Here is a 25,919-nt window from a genome sequence, read left to right as displayed (position 1 = left end):
CCACTTTCACCCCACTTTGCCTCTTGAATACAATACTCTAATAAAGACAACAAGAACTAGAATCGGCCAGCTCTTACTCTCGCCTCTCACTATATCCGAATACAAGGAATGAAAGATATGAATGTTTTGATGATCATGGCTAACCCCCGCACCCTTCTATTTATAGACTAGAGGGGCGGAACTAACTAAGGGAAAAATAACTAACTCATAAAAGTCAAATCTACCCTTAATAAAATAATTAGTTACATTTATGTCTTATTAACTAATTGCTGCCAAATCATCTTTATTTCTTCCTTATTTCTTCATTAAATCCAGCATTCAATTACTTTAGGCAAAACAGTAACAAAAATGATCATCCAAATCTTGAATACATGCTTGTAAAGCAATAGGGTCAGAACCCGTGACAAGTATGTCATTAACATACACCAAAAGAAAGAGCACTGTTGCACCAGTGCGTTTAATGAAAAGAGATGCATCAGAAACAGCTCTTGAAAAACACCAACCTTGTAATGCTGACCTCAATTTAGTGTACCAGACAAAGCTCTCTAACCACCTAAACTACAAGACAAAAAGAGAAATATCCTAACAAACTATTGCAACCCTATTACAATGATGCCCTTCTATTGTTCATTGGGTCATGACAAGCCTGATGTAAGTGGAGATATCTTTGAGAATCCACGGTGGTGGATCTGGCATTGTGAGAAGTTGTTCTCCTTGTATCAAGTACCAGAGGAATATAAGGTTACTATAGCTTCAACATATTTGAATGATGTGGTAGATTCTTGGTTTCAAGGCTGGAACAGATTACAAACTGACAACAATTGGACAGATTTCATGGAAGAATTCTGTGTTAGATTTGGTGATTAGAACCTAGTAGATGTAGTGGAGGAGCTGAGACAAGAAGGCACTGTCCAGCAATATCAGGTGAAATTTGAGGAACTTAAGTCGTTATAGATCAATCTCAATCCTAGTTTAAGTGAAGCCTACTTCGTTTTGAGCTTTATCAATAGCTTGAACGAAGAGCTAAGGCCAATGGCCAAAATGGTGCTGCCAAAGTTTGTCAAACAGGCTGCAAAAAGTGCAAGACTATAGGAGATGACCATAGAAGCCATTATGAAGAGGCACCAGTGCCTAACTGAAATTCATCCTGCAAACAGTCTGTAGCTGGAAGGGAAATCCAAATCATAGGGTTTATACTAACCCTAATTCAGCCAACTCTCTTTCGGTGGAACAAAAGAGACAGGGAGGGCTATGCTATTGATGTGGAGAAAAATTTAGCCCAGGCCATTGATGCAGGAGACAACTATTATATATGGAAGGACTAGAGGATGGAAAGGGAGAAGAAGAGTACGTCAAGATTGGCTAAAGCAATGGGCTAGTTGCTGCAAGTTGTTGGGGACAAAAACTGTAAGCACCCCCGCCCGGATATTCCCAACCACCAGGACTACCCGAACGGGAGCGCCTACGGAAGGAGAAAGAATGAACCACAAGACAAAAACCACCCTGGCATGCATATACGAACATAAGGACAACGGAAGCGAAGCTAAACACGTGCATGCACTACAAGTACCCCGTTAGCACAGCGGTCACATAATAAATAAATAAACATAGACTCCTGTGCCGACATACATGAGACTCGAGAAAAGACCTGGTACAGTACAAAATAATAGAGTAAACCCTACTCAGACATCAGAGTTGATAGGGATTGACGGGACTGCTTGTATACCACACTGACTCGGCTGCTAAAAGATAACTCCCTTGCCATGGCCCATGCTGCCATTACCTGTAATAATGGAAAACAAAGTGAGTCGAGAGACTCAGCAAGCATAAGGAAAGAAAGGCTTCAGGCTACACAAAATCAAAAATCTCTTCCCAGAATAAACCCCTAGGTACACACAAGCCATGAGACGCTACAACACAATAGTATAGCATAATAAAAGCATATACTGGTCCTTGGGGCCCACATAAGACACCTGGCACCCAAGTCCCAAACTAACCTGTCGCTGCCTGGACGGTAACAAATACCTCCAGCAAATCTGTGCGCGCCATCCCGGGTCGGTACTCCCGTCACCCGTCCATGTCGGTACTCCCGACAGCCGAGCCAGAGGCTCCCTCGGAACAATACTCCCGTCCGAGAACTAATAACTACCAGTAACCATGCAATGCATATAAAATGCAATGGCGTAATGAGCATCAACGTGATACAAGGTGCCTATACATCCAGGCATCAGGCCATGCTCCGCCCATATAGTAAATCACACGCGATGCATATGCCCGTGCTGGATGCAGCATAACCAAACTAGAATGTCCGTGACCAAGCATAATCAAATCATGATAAACCCAACATGCAGTTCGTACCTATGTGCATATCAAATCATGAACAGTAATATAATGAATCTAGACGTGCAGTAAATCACATACTGGCAGAGCTAGTCAGCAGTGCCCGGCATCGGTCAACGGCCAGTGACTAGGAGTGTCTACCCGACGGTCCACTTCAGGGCCGTACAATAGTCTACCCCAACGTCACCAACAACCGACCCCTGCCCTACTGCTCGATAGCTCTAACCGAACCTTAAATAAATCCGAGAAAAACTGTAAATAAACCCGATAAAATCGTAAATAAACCCGCACGTCTAGGAACCTAGTTTCCAGGTTGGTTCAACATCATTCCCAAAAGGAGTGGAGGCGATACAAACCCCCGTAGGCACTCAACGAATAAAACTCTAGAAGTCTCGGATTTATTTATATTAAAACAAATGAATAATAATTCAACAAATAAGGCTAGGCGCCGAATTAGAGTAAGGGAGATGATAAAATACGAGAAACTACGAAGTCTCTCACGAGAATTAAAGAACACGAGGAGAGGGTTAGGAGCTTGCCTTTACACGGCCGTTTCCTGCCTTTCTTGCACTCCCGCTGCGAAGTAAAGCATTTGCTGACAATAAATTAAATTGCAGCTTTAATTAAATAAATTTACCGTGTAATATAAATAATTTAACCGTCTAAAATCTTACGTAGGTGCACCTCAAATAAAATCCCAATAAATCACATATTTATTTTAAATTAAATCACGCCAATAACATCCTCAATTATATATATAATTAATACGCGATACCGAAACGAATTAAGGGAAGGCGAGGGGTTCACCAAATGAAAATAGATCGCAAAGGTAAAGGAAGCTTGCCTCGTTTGAGCTGATTACAGCGTTTCCCCGCTTAAATATCACCAAATTAATACACGCTATAAATAGATTAAACTCCCAAAATTAATAAAATTATGCCCAAAATGAAATTTCAACCGTAGAGAATGTTTAATACATAATTACTTACTTACCTGGCTAATTAAACCATAATTAGACCTCCTTTAATCTTTAATTTTCCCCAAAATTTTCTCCATTTGCTCACTGCGTGCGCGTTGCTTCTTCTGCGTTTTCTTTCCTCAATTTTCCTCTCTGTTCTGCTCAAAATTGGCCGAATTTGGCATTTAAAATGACGTTCAGCGGCTAAAGCAAATAGAGGCCCAGTGCACGCCACGTGGCGCACCAGTAGCCATGCATGGCTGCCACCGCCTTGCCCAAAACGGCGTCGTTTTGGGCAAGGAATGGCTGGAAAATTCCAGCCAAAATTCCTTGCAGCGCGCACACATGCAAGGGCTCGAACCCGCGTCACCCCCATGGCCCCTCGCGCACGCGATCGCCCGCGCCAGCCGCATTTTCAACCTAAATACATCTCTAATTAATTTTAAACCCATCCCAACTCAATTCCGCATATCACATTTTAACCCCCCACAGTTTCCGTGAATTACACACACCCCAATTCCTTATTATTTCACTTTCACCCCACAATTTCCAGAAACTCCACTAATTTACTTTATTTTATTATTTTCCTAAATAATCTCCCAATAAATAATTATTTTTTTTAAACACTAAACACTTAATAATTACCACAAATGCGATAATTAATAATTAATGTCTCTTAAACCCCAAAATATTTAACAATTATTAATTGCTCCTACCAACTTAATAATTATTTATTTAATTCCCAAATTCTGGGATATTACAAAAAACACTCTCAAGGAGGGAGAAATTGTCATGATTCAAGGGTATAGTAGTAATAGATATTAGATATTTTTCTTTTCAGTTGTACTTTGTTGAAGCAGTTTGTACCTTTTAGTTGAATAGGTTGGAAGAACCTATAAATAGGCTATATCATTTAGAGAATGTTATGTTTTAGATGATAACTGAATCTTAGATTTTCCTTCTCAATTCTCCGTTCTCTCTCGATCTCTCCTATTCTCCTCAATTCTGTTCGTTATCCCTCCCTTTTTGTTCTAATCTCCCTCTATTTTTTGACTCTAAATTCCTTCCAATTTCCATTACAAACCCTAGGCTAGCCCTAGGAACTTAGCAAGGTATGAAGACTAACATCTGAAAAATGAGAAGAAAGACACTACGATGGACTTGTTTTGGAGAAATTTAGAAGGAACTCAATTAATGAGGTGGGCAACAGTTACAACTGCTTCCCCCCCAAAAAAATCTAGGAACATGATGATGATGTAGGAGGGCTCGGGTAATATTGAGTAAATGTTTCATTTTTTTTTCAGTAACTCCATTTTGTTAAGGGGTATCAATGGAGGAGGATTCATGAACAATGCCTTCTTGATGAAAGAAATGATGAAGATGTTGATTAAAATAGTCCCTTGCATTATCAATACGAAATCTGTTGATAAGGGACCCAAACTAGGTAGAAATCATCTTATGGAACGATGGTAGGGTTGTATTAGTGGCTGCCTTATCTTTTAAGAGATACGCTTAGGTCATTTGAGTACAATCATCAATAAATGAACTGAACCATCTATCCCTAGAACAATTAGGGACCCTAGATGGTCCCCAAACATCATAATGCACCGAAGAAAAAGGAATGGAAGAAAGTTTATTACTAATTGGATAGAACACTCGGTGATGTTTGGAGAATTCACAAACTTCACAATGAAAGCTAGTAACATTTAAACCCTTAAATAAAGAAGGAAACGTAGTTTGCAATAGATTGAAAGGAGGATGGCCAAAACGGAACTAACTGAGCCAGAATTCAGTCATGGTAGGTGTAGTTTGTGATGGGTAGGCAAGAATAGATTGGTCCCCTTTAGAGATATCTATCAATGTCGGAGGGATTGACAAGGACAATAGTAGAATTCTGGGAAGGAATTCTGTGATTACCGGAGAAAGAGAAGGGAGAGAAAGAGAAAAGAGAGAGAGAGAGAGAGAGAATAACAGAAAGTAGAGAGAAAGGAAATCAAAATATTCTCATTGATTGCCTTGGAGCGTGGCTCTCTTACATATATATAGGCGGTTAAGGGGTCCTTCTGGAAGGTACCCCTGTCGTAGTAAAACCTGTAATGGCTTAGGTACTCCCAATTTAGCATAACAGAATTAGGGAATGGACCAATCTACCCCTAGGAATGTGATAATACCCCTCCCCTTAAAAACATTTCCTGTCTGCAAGAAATTACAATAGTTTGGTTACTTGGGGAAATTGCCCGAGTAGCTATGGTAGATATTATCATGTGGTGTGATCTGGGCGGCGGTTGGTCCATTGCACCAACACTTGTGTCAAGGGTAGGGAGTTGTGATAGATGACCCCTTTTGTCTAACATTGCTAAGGATTCTGTCACCTCTCAAAGGTCTGTCTCGGAGGTAGGTAGGTCTGAGCTGATTGGATCATGGGGCCCCCCACTGATTTCTTGAGTAGTGACACGTGGAAGACTAGATCGATTCCAAGTCCTGCTGGTAGTTGTAGCTTACAAACAACCTTGCCCACCTTGCTAGCACTTGGAATGGCTCGAACTATTTTGGGCTTAGTTTAGATGGGGAATGTCCAGTGAATAGCTACTATTGGAATCTCCTCACCTTTAGGTACACCATATCCCCTTCCTCAAAACTCCTTTTCACTCCTCTTTCGATTTGCCATCTGTTTCATCCTATTATGTGCCATTGTCAACTCCTTTCTTATCACCTGTAGGGCCTTTTGCCTCTGCCTTAAATGTTAGTCTACTGCTAGATCCACATTTGAATAGTGCATCATTGTTGGTATCAATGGGGGTTTTAGCTAAAGAGTGCCTTGAAGGGGGATCTTTTAAGGGAACTTTGGTAGTTGGAATCGTAACACAATTGAGCCAATGGTAGCCATTGGTTCCAACTCTTAGGTTTTGAGAAGCATATGCACCTTAGATAGGCCTCCAAACATTGGTTCACCTGTTTGGTTTGTCCATATGTTTTAGGGTGGTAGTCAGTGGACATGTGCAAACCTATCCCCAACTGTTTGAACAATTCCTTCCAAAAAATGCCCGTAAACGCCTTATCCCTGTCTGAAGTGATGGACACTGGTAGTCCATGCACTTTCACCACTGAGTCCGACAACAACCTAGCCACATCAGGGGCTATAAAAAGGTGGGCTAGGCTTAGGAAATAACTGAACTTAGTCAGTTTATCCATGACTACTATGATAGTGCTCTTCCCTTCAGACCTTGGGAGTCCCTCCACAAAATCCATGGAGATTTGCTGCCATGCGTGTTCAGACATGCTCATGCTTGCATTTCTGACTAATAGGGCATCCTAACACAAAGGCAATCACCTATTTTTTCATCCTAGGCCAATAAAATATCTACCTCACCTTGTTGTAAGTGACATTCAAACTCGAGTGACCCTCAATGGGTGATGTGTGCAAGGCTTGTAGTATCCTCTTCTTGAGCTGAATGTCTTCCCCAATTACCAGCCTCCCCTTTGTATCTTAGTAACCTAGCCTTCAACGTATATCCCTTATGCTCTTGTGGCCCAGCTGCCAACTGAGTCATAAGGTCCTTAGCCTAAGATGTTTGCTCATAGCTCTTTGACACTTCCTTGATCCAATCTGAGACTACCACGGATATTGCTAGGCACTCCCCCATTTGCTCCTTTCTCGACAATGCATCAACCATTGTATTTTCCTTACCTTTCTTGTACTAGATAGTGTAATCTAACCCAAGCAACTTTGTTACTCCCTTCCTCTGTAGTTGCTTGTGCAGGCTTTGTTCCCCTAGGAATTTAAGACTCTTGTGATCTGTCTTGATGACAAATGGATTTCCTTCCAAATAGTACCTCTATTTCTCAACTGCCATGAGTATTGCTATGAGCTCCTTGTCATAGATATTGAGCCCCATGTGTTTGGGAGCTAAGGCTTGACTAAGGAAAGCTATAGGCCTGCCCTCTTGAACTAGAATTGCCCCCACTCCTGTGTCACATGCATCCATTTCTAGGATGAAAGGCTTGGTGAAATCAGGCAAAGCTAGTATAGGAGCTTGTGTCGTAGCTCTCTTTAGAGAATTGAAGGCTGCCTTTGCCTTGTCACTCCATTCGAACCCATTCTTCTTGAGTAGCTCTGTCAAAGGCTTGCTGATCACCCCATATCTCCTAATAAACTTTCTATAATAGCTTGTTAGCCTAAGAAATCCCCTTAACTCCTTGATGGTCTTGGGTGTTGGCCACTCCACTATAGCCATGATCTTCTTAGGATCTGTAGTCACTCCTTTACTGGTGATAATGTGCCCCAAGTACTCCACATTTCCTTCTGCAAAGGTACATTTAGACTTCTTTACAGACAACCAGTTAGATCTGAGGACTTGGAAGGTGGTTTTGAGATGGCTCAAGTGTTGCTCGTTGGTAGGGCTATACACTAAGATTTCAAAGAAAACTAAGATGGATTTTCTAAGGTAGGGACAAAAAATATGATTCAACAGTGCTTGGAAGGTAGCAAGTACATTAGTTAGGCCGAAAGGCATAACTAGGAACTCATACAATCCTAGATGGGTGCAAAATGTTGTTTTGGGTATGTCTGGACAACTCATCCAGATCTGGTGGTAATCGGATCTGAGATCAAGCTTTGAGAAAATAGTTGCTCCTACTAATTCATCTAATAGGTCATCTATAATTGGGATGGGGATTTTGTTTTTAATGGTGTGGGAATTTAGTTGTCTATAGTCAATACAGAACCTCTAGCTTCTATCTTTCTTCTTAACAAGAACAATAGGGGATGTAAAGTGGCTTTGGCTAAGTTGTATTATATTTTTGGAGAGCGTGCCCTTAACTAGGCATTCGATCTCTACCTTTTGAAAAGGAGAGTATCGGTATGAGCGGACGTTTATGGGTTCTGTGTTAGGCTTAAGGTGGATGGTGTGCTCTAGGAAGCGGTTAGGAGGCAGGGATGATGGTTCTAAGAATAAGTCCTAAAATTCAACCAATAAAGAGTGTAAAGAGTCATTAGGGGTTACCTTGCTTGGGGAACAGGTGAAGGCTTCCAACTTGGTGGTCCTCTGCTCTAGCCATTCCATCCTCCGTGTACTCCTCATCTACTTCAATGGCGTACACTGAACTCCTCCAAAATGAGCACAAAACTCCTCAAACTACATCCATCAAACTACTACATCCATCAAACTACTCTATGAATTGCTCCACTACATCCATCAAACTACTCTCTCCAAAATGAGCACAAAACTCCTCTATGAATTCTGGCCATCTCCATTCTCCATCCACTCCAACTCTGGAACCAAGAGTTTGCTACATCATTCAAATACGTAGCTGCCATATTCACCTTATTCTCCTCCACCACCCGATAGTGATAGAAGAAGCGTTCGCATCTTCTGATCCACCACCTAGGTTTCTCCCCTTCGAACACTAGAATCTCTGGCTTAGGCATGGGGGTATTAGTATAATTTGCCACATTTCCCCTTGGTGTGGCTTCTGCTGCAAACTCCATCCGTTCTTCCCTATCTGGTCTCCCCCTAGCTCCGACGATGATTGGAACTGCAGTTGTTCGTGGTGGGAAATCCACCAGCAAGCTTGCATTGGGCTGCTTAGAAAATATGGCCAATGCAGCACTCAAGTACTGGCTTAACCTTGAGAATTCCTCCCGCAGGTGTGAGAAATCCTCCCTTAAGTTCCTCTCCACCTCCAATATGTCTGCTCGAATACAACTTACATTTTCTTGAGTGTTTTCGACCCCCATTTTTATGGTTTCCAACATCTCGTCAACTTGTTCACGGCTTTGTCTCAACCGGCTTCTATGACGTCCAATCACGATTCCATCTGCTTCATATGGGTGCCTTTCGTCATGTTTTTCGATCAATGATTGTTGGCTTTGATACCTATTGTCAGTGCTAGGGGGACTGACAAGGACAATAGCAGAATTCTAGGAAGGAATTTTGTGATTATTGGAGAGAGAGAGAGAGAGAGAGAGGGAGAGAGAATAGAGAGAGAGAGAATAACAGAAAGAAGAGAGAAAGGAAATTAGAATATTCTCACTAATTACCTTGGAGCATGGCTCTCTTACATATATATAGGTGGTTAAGGGGTCCTTCTAGAAGGTACCCCTGCCGTAGCATAGCTTGTAATGGCTTAGGTACTCCCAATTTAGTATAATAGAAATAGGGAATGGACCAATCTACCCCTAGGAACATGAAAATATCATAGCTGGTCCTTAGATAGTATAGCCCATTCCATTCCTAAGCAGCCCCAATCATCTTCCCCTAGCCCAGTTCTTGAAAAACACAATCATGGGGAGAGAAAACAACATGACATTTAAGGTTTTTAGTTAGCTGGTGAATAGAAATAAGATTGGTAGAAAGGTTAGGGACACGAATAACATCTCCTGTAAGGCTCAAGTGCTCCCTTTTTGTGTACCATAGGAAACTACAGTTCATGCCTCATTCTCAGCATGAAACAACATTTGATTCTCAGCCAGATCCTAAGAAGGTTTGTTCCCTTAAGCCTGTCTATTTCTTTTCTATTGATTTGGATATTCTTATTTGTCACGGCCTAGCTTGACAATATTCTATATCCTAATTCCGATATGAATTAGGAGAACCCAATACCCGAACAAGAAGCAGTAGCAGAGAGAAAAGAAGAGTGAGAGCAATCAGAGGGAAGAACGAGAGAGAATGAGAGAGAAAATTGAGAATTGGAGGAGAGAACAATAGGAATTCCAATTTTCATTCATACCATTTCTCTCGTTTGTGTAGGCAGATATACCCCTAGTGTTTGGGAGGAGAGATTCTCCTGCCAAGTGGGCCCTACTTTTCTAACAAACTTGAGATTCTCTAACCATCTTTGCACATGGCAGTAACCACCTTCTTCTAGAACTTACAACAGTAAAAATAAGAGGCTATTACCATCTAAAGAACTATAGCAACAAAACAGTAAATAGTAACAACATAAATTTTAAAAAATAGGCTCGAAGGGCTCTTCTTGTGACACTATTGCCATTAGAAAAGGTGTTAGGTGATGCACTCAGCATCCCCTAGCCAATTACCTCTCTTACCACAGGCTGTCCCCAAGACATAGAAGTTTTTTGATTGCTTTAGACACCATTGTTATTCCTAATTTGGTGGAGGAGATGAGGGCATTAAAGAAAAATAACACATGAAAATTGGTTCCTAAGCCAAAGGGAGTGGTTCCAGTGGGCTGCAGGTGGGTTTTTAACCTAAAATACAATGCAGATGGTTCATTGGAGAGGTATAAGGCTCGATTGGTGGCTAAAGGCTACACCCATACATATGGGATTGATTACTTGGAGACTTTTTCTCTAGTGGCCAAGATGACCATGATAAGAATTCTCTTGTCCTTAGTAGCTCACTATAGATGATAGCTACACCAACTAGATTGAAGAATGCATTTCTTCATGGTGATTTAGAAGAAGAGGTCTTGATGGAGATCTAAGAAACAAGTTGGCCTAAAATTTCGAGATCAAAAACCTGAGATTACTTAAATATTTCTTGGGAATAGAGGTAGCCTACTCCACAGAAGGTATATTTCTATCCTAGCATAAGTATGCATTGGACCTTTCGAAGGAGACAGGTTTACTGGGAAGCAAAGGAGTATGCACTCCAATAGAGCCTCATGTGAAATTGGGAGAAGACACCGACAATCCACCAGTGGATAAAGGCAGATATTAGAGGTGAGCAAGGCGTTTGATTTACTTATCACACACTAGACCAGACATAGCTTATGCAGTGAGCTTAGTAAGTCAATTTATGCGTTGCTCTACTGAGAGTCATATGCAGGCCGTAAGAAGAATATTGTGCTACTTGAAAACTACTCCAGGTAAAGGAATCCTATTTAAAGCAGGAGGTTCTTTGGATATACAAGAGTATATAAATGCGGATTATGCTAGATTTATAACTGATAGGAGATCTACTACAGGGTATTGCATGTTTTTGGGAGGAAATTTTGTCTCTTGGCGAAGTAAGAAGTAGAGCATAGTGGCGAGATCAAGTGCTAAAGCCGAGTTTAGAGCTATGACACTTGGTCTATGTGAATTACTATGGATGAGGATTGTGCTAGAAGATTTGAAGATTGCTGTCAGAGAACCAATCAGGTTATTTTGTGACAACTAATCGGCCATAAGTATTGCACATAATCTTATATAGTATGACATGAGCAAACACATTGAGATTGACCAACACTTTACAAAAGGAAAGCTTGAAAAAGGTATAATTCAAATTCCTTATGTTCCTTCTGAGCAACATATGGCAGATTGTTTGACAAAAGGATTGGTGACTAAGAGATTTGAAGACCTAATATACAAGCTGTAAATGATAGATATTCATTCACTAGTTTGAGGGAGAGTGTTGGCGTGAAAGGATTATCGGGAAAGGAAAGAAGAGGAGGCAGCAATGCAGTTTTTAGAATGTTTTTTTTTTTTTGGGGGGGGGGGGGGGTTCTTGATTAGATTTGTTTCTTAAAACAGATTAAGAAACTTTCCTAAGCCTTTGTATTATAATCTTTCCTAAATGTGTTGTAATCCTTCCTATTGTAAACTTCCTATAATTGTATATTCCAACCCTATAACTAGGGTTGCATGTAAATGAATCAATAAGCTCTTCCGTTCAAAATTATTCAGGAACAACATCTACTGCAGCCATAGGAGTGGTTGTTTCGAAGATTTCTGACATGGCACAATAGCTGGTAGGTATATTAGGCAATGAAGGCCAAAAAAGGGTAAAGCAATGAAGGCAACACTGTGGCGATGAAGGCACACAGTAAGCAGACAATGAATGTAGTGAGAAGAGTGAAACTAGGGCTCTAATACCATGTGAGAAATAGGAGAAATAAAATTGTATATTATCTTTTACATTTGTGGTACAGCCCCATTTATAGGGTTTGTAATTTACACCATAAGAAAAATTACATTTGTGCTAAACTAGGAAAGATAGGCTGTACACAAAAAAATAACCCAAGGATACCCGAGGAAAATCACTTAATAAATAACCTGAGGATGCCCTTGAGGGTTTGGGCGTGACTATATATAAGGAGATGCTGTTGGGTATTTGACCAAATATGAGCATCTAGTTCCTAACTTTTAAATAACTTACAACAACAACAATCACAAGCCTTAATCCTACTAGATGGGGTTGGCTACATGAATTCTAGTTCTAGTTCCTATTGTTGGAATACCCTACAATATGGATCCATGGATCTTGTTTATGGGTTAATGACAAAAAAAAAAAAAAAAAAAAAACTCCAGAATCAGGTGTGATACCATGTCCAAGCAGAAAAGGTGCTACACCTGCTTTCAAGTTCTAAAATTATTAATTTAAAATTGATTGTTATAGTAATCAACTTTTTATGGATAAAGTGTGCTATTTTTAAACATCTGGTGCCTGTAGGTCTAGGTAATGACCATGATAAAAATTGCCTCTTTTTTTTTTTTTTATCTAGAGTGATGCCTCCTTGTACCTTGATGAGATTATTCGGTTTGGTTATTTAATCAGTATTCTAATCTTTGTGGTTGAAAAATACTAGAACCCCACTCATATTTTTAATAGTGATTCTTATTTTCAATATCTCTGGGGTGAGTCTTAACTGAAATTTACCCTGAGGGCATAGCCCATTGCTGGTTCCTGTTAACCAAGGATGTGGTAAGGAATCAGATGGAATATTATTAGTTAGAAACTTGACTCCATGTTTTAATTGCTTCATTCACAAGCTTCTAGTTTTTTTTGTCCCCATAAGTATTTTTAGTCTATATAATATTTGTTTCTTTGTTTTTGCTTAGAAAGCTCATTGCAGGAGTCTCTATAAAATTACTTCTCTAATTGATTACTTTGGTGAGATAATTATTTCTTGGAGATACTCACGATAACTTCTATATAGGATCCACCTGAGGATGCTGTAGTTACAAGCTGCGGACATGTTTTCTGCCATCAATGCATCTGCGAACATCTGACAGGTGATGACAATCAGTGCCCCATCACAAACTGCAAAGCTCGACTATGTGTCTCTTCAGTATTTTCTAGAGCCACGTTGAAGTGTTCTCTCTCTGAGCAGTACAGTCAGAATGATACCCTGGATTGTACTGGTTCTGAAGTATCTGAGGAGCTTGTGCCTGGCTGTTGGAGTCACTCATTTGATTCCTCCAAAATCAAGGCTGCTCTTCAGGTCTTACAATCGCTTTCTAAACCGAACAATTGTACACTGCAAACTGGCTCTTCAAAGGCCAATGATGCTGGTATCACTGATCTCCGAAACTCATCTGATACTCTTTCAAGAGGGGTGGAGCCGGATATGCTTGACAAAAGAGACTCTGATTTGGTTAAAAGTGCAAATGAATTTACCAAAGTAGAGGGAGAGAAAGCAATAGTCTTCTCCCAGTGGACAGGGATGCTGGATTTGCTTGAAACTTGTCTAAAAAATTCTTCTATTCAGTACCGGAGGCTTGATGGGACCATGTCTGTCGCTGCCAGGGATAAAGCTGTGAAGGATTTCAAAACTCTTCCTGAGGTTTGTAGGGATTCTAGCTTCTTTCAGTGAATGTGCCTTTTATATGTATTAATTTGTGGGTTTGATCTGTTATGCTTCATTGCAGGTGTCTGTTATGATTATGTCTTTGAAAGCTGCTAGTCTTGGGCTCAACATGGTGGCAGCTTGTCATGTCCTGCTTCTGGACCTTTGGTGGAACCCTACAACTGAAGATCAAGCAGTAGATAGAGCCCACAGGATTGGACAGACTCGTCCTGTTACAGTTTTGCGTTTGACTGTAAAGGATACAGTTGAAGATCGCATTTTAGCACTTCAGGTATTACTTTTTGTTCAAATCTTGTAGTTCTTTTATATTGGCCATGTCAAATTTATATTTGATTTGTAGCATAGAAATGTTTGCATTGGCTTGCCTGAGTATTGTTGGTATTCAAGTATTGTTGGTATTTAGTTACATATGGTGTTTATAGATTTGGAAAAAACCTATGGAAAAGTTTAGGTTATTATAGAAACCTATGGTAAAGTAGAAATGTGTGCACGGATTTATAGAAGAAATAATATTTTCCCAAGATTTTAAGTTGAGGGCAAGCCTTGGTATCAATGGTAAGATTGCTCCTATTGGAAGGTCATGGGATCAACTTGTGGAAATAACCTCTTTGCAAAACCATTGTAAGATGTTAATGGATCGAGTCCATAGGCAATTAGCTAAATTTGCAGCTAATCCCTTCAAAGACTATGTCCTTTCTGACCTTTGTTGAGGCTAGGGCTCCTTAGAGAGAACCCTTCAATCTTTTGCACACAAGTATGCAGAAAAGTTTGTTATTATTCAGATTGCCTTCATTCAATTACAAGAGAATATTTATAAGCAATCCCTAGAAGACTCCTACTTGGACACTACTAGTAACAAATTTGAAGTCCCCTAAAATACTAGGACTTGTAGTAGTAATGAAAAACTGACAAAAGTAGCAATAAGAATAACTCTAAACCTGAATCAATATTGGAATAGGAATAAGCCTATTCTGTTTTGGTTTTAGTGGTCCTATGATTATAAATTTTATGAATTGGAGGTCTAAGGAGTCTCAGCCATAACATAAGACTTGTGTACAAAAATGACTCTCCATGACCCTAGCAAAACAAGTTGAATATCAAATATGTGGAACGTAAGTATAATAAAAGATATTAAGTTTGGAATATGTTACGGTAAGACATGGAGATCAGTTTGGATTTCTAAGATCATTAGTTGAAAAGATGGACAGATTATTAAGAATGTTATTGATAAAGTCAGAGTAGTTAAAGTGAAGAAATACCTCCAATATTTTATGTGATTATGGACAGTTCCCAGGCACACGTACGCATGAGGCGTAGCCCTGTGTGTCTCAGCAAAGGAGATACATATATATATTTTTAACTTATCATTGATTTTCCAATTTAAGAGATTAAACATAAACAACAAAATAAACCTGACAAACTCATTGCAAGAGGCAAAGCATGCATCTGCTTCAAGAGTGACACCTTTCATTTACTTGGCCTTTTAGGTAATTTCCCCCCTTTCTTCTGTACTTATTCCCGTTTGTTCTTTCCTTCTCTTCTTAGACATGAAAATAAAGAGATGAAGCAATATCCTTACAGATTGGAAAGAGGTGGCCTAGAGAAGAGTGATTGGTGGTCAACTGCCACCAGAGCCTTCATGTTCTGGGTAGGCCTGTCTGGATTTGGGTCAGATCTGACAAAGTAATGATCTGGTCCATATCCATTTTATATCTGGACCAAAACTCTTGGATCCACTAGATTTTATGGAACTGGATACGGATCTCATGGATCTAGATCCGCTAATGCATATAAATATTAATTTTATGTAATATATTTTACGTATAATTTAAGAATGTTAGATTGGGAGCACTGGCAGTCCTCGATTCAAGTCCAAATACACACTCAAAACACCTTTACACACACTAGTTTAATTCAATACAGAAATATAACAAGAATAGAATTGAAAAGATTAAAGAAAGAACATGCAAACCACACAAGAAACACCCAGCTTTTATCCTGGTTCAGACTGCATAAGACGGTCCTACATCCAGCCTTTGATCAGAGAGAGCAATCCACTAAGATCTTGATGAAAAACAGTACATGACTTCTCACTCGCACAATCCCTTCTCTCACTGATACACGAGAACCCTCATTATGAGATTACAAGATTTACCTTCTCTAGCTTTTTCTCACAATATAGCTCTCGCACACAACAATGAGAATGATCAATCACAAGTACCTGACAGTTTACCCTCCACTTCTTACTTATAGACTTAAGGGCGTGAGTTACAAAGGGAGATATAATTGGGACATTTCCCTAACTGCCCCTCACTTTATATAACATACAGTTAGCCTAAATTACCTAACTGCCACTGCCGTACATATAACCTCAAATAAACATGTCCGAGTCCCTCAAATCTTCCAGCCACTCAATACAAAACTGAATAACAAGGAAAATGTTTACATTAGAAAATATATAAATTGGAGCATAAATTATTTTTATGATAAAAAAATCATAAAAAATTTGACAATGTTATGTGTAGATGAGAATTGAATATTAGAATTTAGAAATATGAGATTCTGTTCTGAGTTTTTGTGAGTAGCTGGTAGTTAGGAGAATGTATTTGCACTAATGGATCTGGTTTAATACCAGATCCAATTAGGTAGAACCAGATTTAACTGAATTATAGTGGACCTGTCTGATCTGGATGACATGTATATGTAAATGGAATGGATCTTATGTGTTGGATATGGATCAGATCCAACCCATTGACAACCCCATTGCTGGTGGCTGAAACCTGTCTCATGGGGCACATAACCATTTTTTTGGTCGATTGGATTTCATAAGCCAGACTTTGTGTGTGTGTGTGTGTGTTGGGGGGGTTGCACACTTTGTTGGGTTCTTTTGGTCTAGAGTTTCCAGGGTCAGATGCATACTCCTGTTGCTGTTTCTTGCTATTTCTCACTGTCTATAGCTCTCCCTTGCTGTCTCTTTTCTTCTCTCTTGTGGTGTTAGGCTGGGTTAGTGCATGTTTGAAAAGGAGAAGGGGAATAGCTGTATGGCCAAGACACTCCTAAGCTTCAGTCATTTGTTTTAGCTAAAATGTGTCAGATATTGTCATTAGAAAACAAATTTTTGTTTTATTTTTATAATATTTATGTCCGAGTGAAAAGGGTTGGTGTTAAAAAGGTCTATCCAGCTCTTGAAAATATAATCCGAGAGAAACAATCTAGATTTGGAGAAGAATGATTCTATTCCACCACACTTAGGAATGCATGACTTCTCTCTTCTTATTTACAAGAAAACTAGGAAACTAATTTTACATACTAGGAAACTTATTTACAAAATATTCCTATTCTAAAAAATCAATCAAGTGATTGGAACACTAATCAAGGGATTGGAACCGATCCCCACTAATCAAGGGATCTGTTTCCTTTCCATTTCCACACTCCCCCCCCCCCCCAGCTAGCTTGAAGATACTGGCAAGCTTGCTCACTAGATTTTCAAATTGTTTCTTTTGCAATCCCTCTGTGAGGACATCAACAACTTGATCAATTGCTGGAATGTAAGGTATACAGATTATCCCTTTGTCAAGTTTTTTCTTGATAAAGTGCTTATCCACCTCTATATGCTTTGTGCTATCATGTAGGACCGGATTGTGAGCGATAGAGATTGCAACTTTGTTATCACTATAGACTTTTACTGGTAAGGGAATGAAAACCTTCAAGTCTTCTAGTAATTTTTTATCCACATAACCTCACAAATCTCATGGGCTACTGAACGGAATTCGGCTTCAACACTATTTCTGGCTATTATGTTCTGTTTCTTGGTCTTCTAAGTGACAAGATTACTTCCTACGAAAGTACAATAGCTTGAAGTGGATCTTCTATCGTAACACTACCTGCCTAATCTACGTTGGTATAGGTCCTCTATTTGTAGGTGTTCTCGTTTTTTGAAGAGCAGTGCTTTCCAGGTGTTCCCTTTAGGTACCTTAGGATTTTGTAGGCAGCTTTAAAGTGATCTGGACCTAGTGAATGCATAAATTAACTTACCACACTTACTACAAAAGCTATATCAGGATGAGTATGAGATAAATAGATGAGTCTACTCGCAAGCTTTTAGTATTTCTGTTTATTTACCACGTCTTTGGCTTTGGCAAGCTGTATCTATGGGAGTTTTAGCTTTTTTGCATCTAAGCATTCCTGTTTCACTAAGCAAATCTAGGAGATACTCATGTTGATCGACAAAAATTCCCTCCTCTGACCTTGCAAATTCCATCCCAAGTACTTTAGAGCCTCCAAATCCTTGATCTCAAACTCATGTGCTAGCTTTCTCATAAGCTCTCCAATTTTTGCACTATCATCATCAATCATTATTATATCGTCTACATATACAATTAAAATAGCATTTTTATCGTCTCTAGAGTGCTTGTAGAACATTGCGTGGTTAGCTTGACTTTGAATGTAACCATAGCTCTTTATTTCCTTTTCAAATCTTTCATACCACACTCTTGGTGACTGTTTCAGACCATATAAGGATTTTTTTAATTTGCACACCTTGTTGGTACTGAAGTTATTCTTAAATCTAGGTGGAAGGTCCATGAACATTTCTTCCTCCAAATCTCCATTTAGAAAGGCGTTCTTTACATCAAGTTGGTGTAGAGGCCAATTGGAATTCATTGCTAGAGAGAAAAGTACTCGAATTGAGTTTATCTTTACAATTGGAGTGAATGTCTCTTAATGGTCAATATCGTAAGTTTGGGCGAACCCCTTGGCAACAAGTCTTGCTTTGTACTTCTCTATACTCCCATCTGTTTTATATTTTACAGTGAAGACTCATTTACAACCTACAATTGTCTTGCCTTTCGGTAGCTCCACAATCTCCCAAGTCCCATTCTTTTTATGAGCATTCATCTCCTCCTTTACTGCTAACTTCCAATCTGGGTCACCTAAGACATCCTAAATAGATCTTGGTACATGCAAGTTTGAAATATTTGGGAAAAACGCTTTGTGGTTATTGGACAATTTCTTGTATGACAAGTACTTGGAAATAGGATGTTTGTTATAAAATCCCACTCCTTTTCTAGTGGCAATGGGGACATCAAGATCAGACAAATCAAGTGGGGAAGAATTTAATGGAGTAAGTTTAGAGTTACCTTGAGTGGAAAGAGGACCATCATTCGAAGATTCCAATTGTTTAGTTGCTGGAGGGATATTTGGATCAATAGCATTTGTCTGAGTTTTTCTTCTGATATAAAACTAAAGCTCAAGTTTCAGATTGCTTTGATCCCCTTGTAGTAATTCTCCCCCTCGTTCTTACTCCATCATGCTTAGCACCTGTGAACTAAACAAATCTTATTCTTCATTATTTTGATTGCCAGTTTCCTTGGATTGTTTATCAGAGTGAACTGGGGTGTCAATTATGTTTGGTAGTGGTTCAGGGATTGGCAAAAAATTATCTTCTTCTACATGATTTTCCCCTAAAGATGATTTTTGGTAAAATAGGGTTGACAAATCTTCGACTTTTCTCTCGTTGTACCTCTGAAAAGGCTTCACTGATTGAAGGGAGAGGATCCCTTCCAATGATCCTACCTCGAACCTCATCGAATTCAACGTTGAGACCAGCAAGAAATTTAAATACCTGATTAGCATCAACAATCTTCTGGTAATATTTGCAGTCATCAGGGTTTTTCCACTTGTAATTGTTGAAAAGGTCTAGGCCTTGCCGTATTCGCTTCAAGGAGTTGAAATATGTGGTGACTATGTCACTCCCTTGCCGGATTTCACCAAGCTTCAGATTCAGTTTTTATATTTGAGGTTGACTAGCCAAATCGGAATACATTGCATTGATTTTGTCCCAAACCTCCTTAGCCGTAGCAAAGCATATGTAGTTTGAACTAATATCTTCTTCCATGGAGTTCACAAGCCTGGTCATCACCATTGAATTCTCAGCATCCCAGGTTTCATATAACCCTATTTTTCCTCTTCCTAGGATGTACATACAAACCTATTGGGACTAGCATAACAAATTGGCACCATTGAGTCGAATAGTGGTAATCTGCACAGCATGAGATTTGGAATTGGAGGGGACCCGAGGGATTTGGAATTTGATAGGATCAGTTTGTGACTGAGTTATTGGTGTGGATGTCGAGGAATCATCTGGCATGGTGGTGGTTGTGATGCGATGCTCGCCGAAACAGGTGCCGGAGAGAAAACAAAGCAGTGATGTCGCAGTTGTGGGTGATAATGGCTGTTTTGCTGGGTGTCGTTGGATCTGAGAGGGGAGGCGACGATGAATTGTGTTGGACCACTTTGGCACTGGAACTTGACGGAAAATTGCGTCAAAGAACTCGAACAGTGGCAAATCAGGGGTTGCTGGAGCCGGAAGGGGTTGTGGCCGGAGAGGGAAAGACAGTTGTTGACTAACAGCGGTGGCGGCGGATCCAAGATTGGCAGTGATTACAGGAGCAATTGGAGGGTTGGCAGCCGACAGCTGCAGTCGCTGTCTAGGGTTTTGCCTATAATTCCCTGCTCTGATACCATATAAGCTGAGAGAAACAAACTTGATTTGTTGAAGAATGATTCTATTCCCCCGCACTTAGGAATACATGATTCCTCTCTTCTTATAGAGGGAGGTTACAATAAAACTAGGAAACTAATATCCAAACTAGGAAACTTATTTGCAAAATATTCCTATTCAAAAAAATCATTCAAGGGATTGGAACTGGTGCCCACTAATCAAGGGATCTGTTTCCTTTCCATTTCCACTGAAAAGATGCAGGATGGAATTTGTTATTTGCAAATTTCAAATAATAAAAATAATATTGTCACCTTTTCTGTTCACATGTCATTTTACTCGCTTTTGATTTTCTGAATTTGTCAACTTGTGTTGAATAATGCTTCATGCTTGTTGGTTGAGCTCCTGTACTTTATTGAAGTAACTTCAATATTAGTTGTTAGTGCAATGTTGCTTGTTTGTCGCATATCATTTTGTTATTTTGCATTTGTCATTTCATTAAATAAATTAAAAGTGATGGTACAGAAGCATTTTATAAACATTTTGGAAAGATGTACATCTTTGAGGCGTGCGCTTGGGTCTCGTGCCTTCTGTCCAACCACCCTTTGCTCCTCCTTGTGCCTTTCACCATTGATAACTATGATTGTAAAATCAATTTAAAGTTAAAAACAAAACATCTATATAAATGTTTTGTTTGGCATGAGATGTTGGCATTTAAGTGTCAAGATGAGTAAAATATGAGCACAACAGAGTTGAGGAATTATAGTGGATGTGTGGAAGACTTAAAAGAATGTCTGATACCAATTTGATGTGGAATACTCAAGATTGCTTTGATACCAAATATGATGTGAGACAATTGAGATTTGCTGAAAGATAGAAGAAGAATAAACAGAAGAAGTGTCAGAAAAAGTAGCAGCAGCAAGGCAGAGGAAAAAACAAGAGAGAAGGAAGAGGATAACCAAAAGAGAAAAATTGATATTATTCAAATTTATCAACAGCTCTCCTTTAGGAATACGTTATTTGCCTTATTTTTTAGGCAATGAAAAGATAAATCTACCTAAAAGATAACAATCTAATCTCTAGATCAAATATAACTCTATGTTATCCCAAAATCAAATATAATTCTATCATCTAAACAACTATGATAAATCAAAACAAAACAAGATAAGTAAATTTCACAAGAAGATAAAGAAATCCCTATCATTGTCCCTATTAGGATGTGCAATTATACAAGAAAAATATAAATTAGAAATGAGGTTATTTGCAGTAAAGTTAAAAGGCTATTGAGGACAAGATATGAGATACGTGTTTAAGATAGTTTGGATATATTAGAGAAATACCTATAATGCACATGTGACCCCGGGGGGGTTGGCTACTCCCACTGAAAAAGTATTAATTAATTTGGTGATGATAACGTACAAAATAATAATGTTATCTATTAAATATGTGAGTTGCCACCCTCCCCTATTAAAAGCAGTAGTTTGGCCAGTAGTTTAAGCACCAAATTTAAGCTATAGTCCTAAATGCTTCTTGTCATTTGAAGCTCTAAGCACCTTTTTTTAAAATACATAATTTATTTTGTTGGTCCAAATTAGATTGGGCCTTTCCTGTTACTATTGAACTTTAAACGATTGTGGTATAGATGTTGGCCCAAGTCACATGCATACTTGTCATGCACAACCATGTATAAAATAATTGCACCATTCTAGTTTCCCTGGTTTCGACCATGCTAATAAGTTCAGCAGTTTAAGCCTTAAGGGTTTTAAATACTCTCTACTTGCAAGGTTTTAGAGATATTTGATCTATCAAGAGATGGCTTTTTGGGTTAGTTTTTCATTGCAATTTTCTAGTTTTCCCTGTTTTCCCACACCTTTTCTTAATCTCTTTCAAGCTTCAATCTTGAAGATTTATTTACTAGGTAAAATTTATCCTTTAGTCTTAAGATAAAATTTGAAAATTTATGCCTTTAGATTTATATAATTATATTTCTTGTTTCAATTGAGATTTGAGAATCTAAGATGATTTATTATACATGTTAAGCTTGTTTGAGATTTTAACCAATTTATTCGAGACACATATTGGATGAATGATTGCCTAGTCACATATATAGAAAGAATTTTTTTCTTTCCAGTTGCTAATTTAAAGAGATATATTGGCACCATTGAAAATGAAGCTATTTTACAATAGTTCTAGAGCGTGAGATCTCATAAAAGAATATTATAATTATGTATTATTTTTATATTTTTTCTTTTTCTCTATTTTTTTGTAAAAACAATTATCAATATATTCTTGCTCCCATGTGCATCCAAAGGGTAGCACCTCGAGTTCCTTATAATAATAATAAAAAAATAACTAATTTTCTGGGTCTGCCACTTCTTGTGATTTGACTGGGTGGAATGAAGAAGTTTGTAGTTAAAAAGGTGGAGGAAGAGAAAAAAAAAAAAAGTTGAGAAGTTTTTGGGAATGGTGTGAGAAATAATGGTTATACAAAAGATATAGTTATGGATAGAGATGATTGGTAAGTTAAGAGTACAGGGCACACTTCACCTTGTAAAATTTAAGACCTACTGTTATTATTGTTGTTGCTGTTCCTCTTCTTCTCCAGCAGAGTCTACATTTGCTTGTTCCTCTTCCCTTCGCTGCCTTCCTCTCGCCACCGCCTCGCCTCTCACTGCCTTCCTCTCGCCACTGCCTTGCCTCTCGCTGCCGACCCTCTTGCTGCTGCTTCGCCTCTCGCCACCGACCCTCTTGCTGCTGCCTTGCCTCTTGCTGCTGACCGAGGTTGCATCCTCTCTCTCCACCACCTCTCACTGCCGTTGCACACCCTTCCCTCTACTGCTTCCGCCGCACAGCCTCCTCTTTTAGTGGTGGCAAGCCCGAGCTTGGCTCATCAACCGAATTGACGAGTCGAGCCCAAGTCGAGCTTTCAGGCTTGACTCGAGCTAGGGTTGCAATCGAGCTGAGTTGAGCTGAGCCGAGCTTCGCTAAGCTTGGGTTGACTTGGCAAACTAGAGCTCAGGCTCGACACGAGCTTGAGCCTGAGCTCTAGTTTGCAAGCTCGGCTCGGCCCAGCCAATTGCAACTCTACTATTGTAGTGTTGTACAAGTTGATTTATACAATGCGCTTTGTTTGTTGGATCTAATAAGGGAGTTTCGCATTTAGTTTAGAGTGCATCTTTTTAATTGAATATTCCCTGTGCCCTTTTGTGTGGATGCCCTAGTGGTGATTTAAATATTTGTGGGCCCATGTTCTTTTACATGTCTATGAGTCCATAAAATTAATCTTGTTGACCATATTCTATAAGGATAGCCCAAACAATATCACTACAATCCCGTTTGAAGGGCTTATTAAGATTGAACATCTAGCCAATAAAACAAATTGTGCTGGGTAATTGGTTTTTGATAGTATTATGGGATCTGATTGAGCATATCTCTTCTCATGATGCGTTGAAATATGTGGCTCTGTAGATATTTTGGTTACTGGACAAGGTTTGCTATATCTGTTGGAACAGTAATGACAGTAGACTGATTTGCTAACTAATAATGTTTCCTTAGTTTCTTGATTCAGTGATCAGATTTATTTGGATTACTTTCCAACATAGTACCCGTATCCTGTTATATTGTGAAGATGCTAATGTAATATTCGTCCACTGTTTTGCAGCAAAAGAAGAGAGAGATGGTGGCATCTGCATTCGGGGAGGATGAGACAGGTAGTCGCCAGACTCGTCTTACAGTGGAGGATTTGAAGTACCTTTTCATGGCTGATTAGAGACCTTTTCATAGTTTAAATGGGTGCCAAGATTTTTGTTACCAGCGGCATTATCTCGACGGTCGGTGCTTTTTGACAATAGATTGTTAGGAGTAATTAGAAAAGAAGGCTTCAGTTACATTCTCTAACCAATTGTCTCCCAGATTGTGTTTTGGCAATAGGAGGATAGGATTTGGAATCTCATAGTTACCAGTAAGTAAATATAGGAGCGGAACGGAGATTCATTCATTCAAATTGTAAATGATAGATTTGTTACTGTTCATCCCCCCCCCCCCCCCCCCCAACCAAATACGGATAGTACAAAGTGTTAGCTTGATTGGTAATTATGATCCCATTTTCTTTTGTTGTAATGGTGTTCCCGCTTTCATTTGTTGTGATCTATTGATTTTTTTTTTTTTCTCCACGACATTATTATGGAAGGACGTTGGCAGTGAAATTCTTATTGGGTCTGTTTGTGCTGTAAAATCTTTGAACTGTACGTCAAATTATGGGATGAATGCAGAAGACAGCTTTGGCCATTTACATTGTCAGTTCTATTGTTCTTATGCCATCATGTTTATGGGCTTGGTGGATGATCATCTAGATAAACAACACCATTAGCAATGCATGATGCCTTAATCTCATTAGGCCAAGATAAAACAAATGTAAATAGTTTTTTTTTTTTTTTTTTTGTGTGTGCTTGTTTTGTTTGAAATATGGTTATTCTTATAAGAATTACATATGCGTACTTGATTTGAATTTTCTGCTATTTTTTCGTTCCTTTTACAAAGCTAAAATTCAGATGTAATGGGAATTTGGGCTAAGCCTATTAATGCATGGATTTGATGTGAAACATTGATGGAGATCTGGGTCTTGCAATTCTCAAATAAGCCTTGCTTTTTTTTTTTTTTTTTAAATTTATTTTTGGGGTTGGGTTGTGGATGAGAATCTGCCATTAATATTTTTTTAGTATGCATTGGAGGCAGTGGATGGAGATAGAAGGATGGAGGCTAGGCTGCAACAACAATCTTTTATCTTCTTCTTCCTCTTTTTCTCTCCCTCCCCCAGTCGCGAATGGGATTTTGCCATCGGATGGGTTCTGCTTGGCAACCTTCCTCCCTTTCTTTTTCTTTTTATGTATCTAATTTTTCAGCCGCTTCTGGCAGTTAATATCAAACCATTGAATGGTTCAATTCCTTATTCTTGATGGAAGGTTTCTCCCCTACTCTCTCTCCTTTTATTTCTTGGTATGTATGGAAATAAAACTCCTACCATTTAGCACTAGGATTCATGACAGCAATTGCCACCCGTTACTCTTTTTTTTTTTTAATTTTCTTAAACTAAAGGAGAAAGGAAGGAGAATGAAAGGCTAAAATAGTCATTTTATTCCTTTGTTTAATAAACAAAGTAAAGAAGATTATCATCATTTTCAAAAGATTGGAGGTGGTCATTGCAATTTATTCTTTTATTTTTGCTATATGATGGTAACTCTGAAGACGCCATTGCCCGATTGATTCTATCTTTATTTGAAAATTAATATTATTGCTGATTAACCTCGAGTAAAGGCAATGGTCCCATGGTCTAGTGGTCAGGACATTGGACTCTGAATCCAGTAACCCGAGTTCAAATCTCGGTGGGACCTTCTTCCAATATTTTTGTCTCTGTGCAAATGTTCCTCAGCCACAATCGCATCGCAGCATTCTAATATACATATCACTGCACAGCCTAAAATTAAACATTTTACGTGCCAATGGCTGGCATATCATATTACAGCCAGAAGAGGCCAATTGGAAGGGGAAGAAACAATTAGATCCATGTTCTATTCAGAAAACAAACTTGAC

At 39.0% G+C, this 25,919-nt stretch overlaps 1 protein-coding gene and 1 non-coding gene across 4 annotated transcripts in view; both read left to right on the top strand.

The window, feature by feature from the left end:
• Positions 1 to 24,449, top strand: part of LOC127793747 (helicase-like transcription factor CHR28) — a 43,105-nt gene extending 18,656 nt beyond the window's left edge. For all 3 annotated transcript variants that reach the window (XM_052324450.1, XM_052324449.1, XM_052324451.1), the window contains 3 exons: positions 13,181 to 13,807; positions 13,893 to 14,102; positions 23,992 to 24,449. In XM_052324450.1, the coding sequence (XP_052180410.1) occupies positions 13,181 to 13,807; positions 13,893 to 14,102; positions 23,992 to 24,099 (945 nt within the window). In that variant the 3' untranslated portion in view covers positions 24,100 to 24,449. The remainder of the gene's footprint in view (positions 1 to 13,180; positions 13,808 to 13,892; positions 14,103 to 23,991) is intronic.
• Positions 24,450 to 25,648: 1,199 nt separating this feature from the next.
• On the top strand, positions 25,649 to 25,720 carry TRNAQ-CUG (transfer RNA glutamine (anticodon CUG)). Its single transcript has one exon. It is a non-coding gene; the product is annotated as a tRNA-Gln (tRNA).
• Positions 25,721 to 25,919: the final 199 nt, after the last annotated feature.

This window comes from Diospyros lotus, chromosome 2 (assembly GCF_014633365.1).
Source record: "Diospyros lotus cultivar Yz01 chromosome 2, ASM1463336v1, whole genome shotgun sequence".
NCBI lineage: Eukaryota > Viridiplantae > Streptophyta > Magnoliopsida > Ericales > Ebenaceae > Diospyros > Diospyros lotus.
The sequence above is the reverse complement of the archived record's forward strand: the minus strand, read 5'-3'. Positions and strand labels throughout refer to the sequence as shown.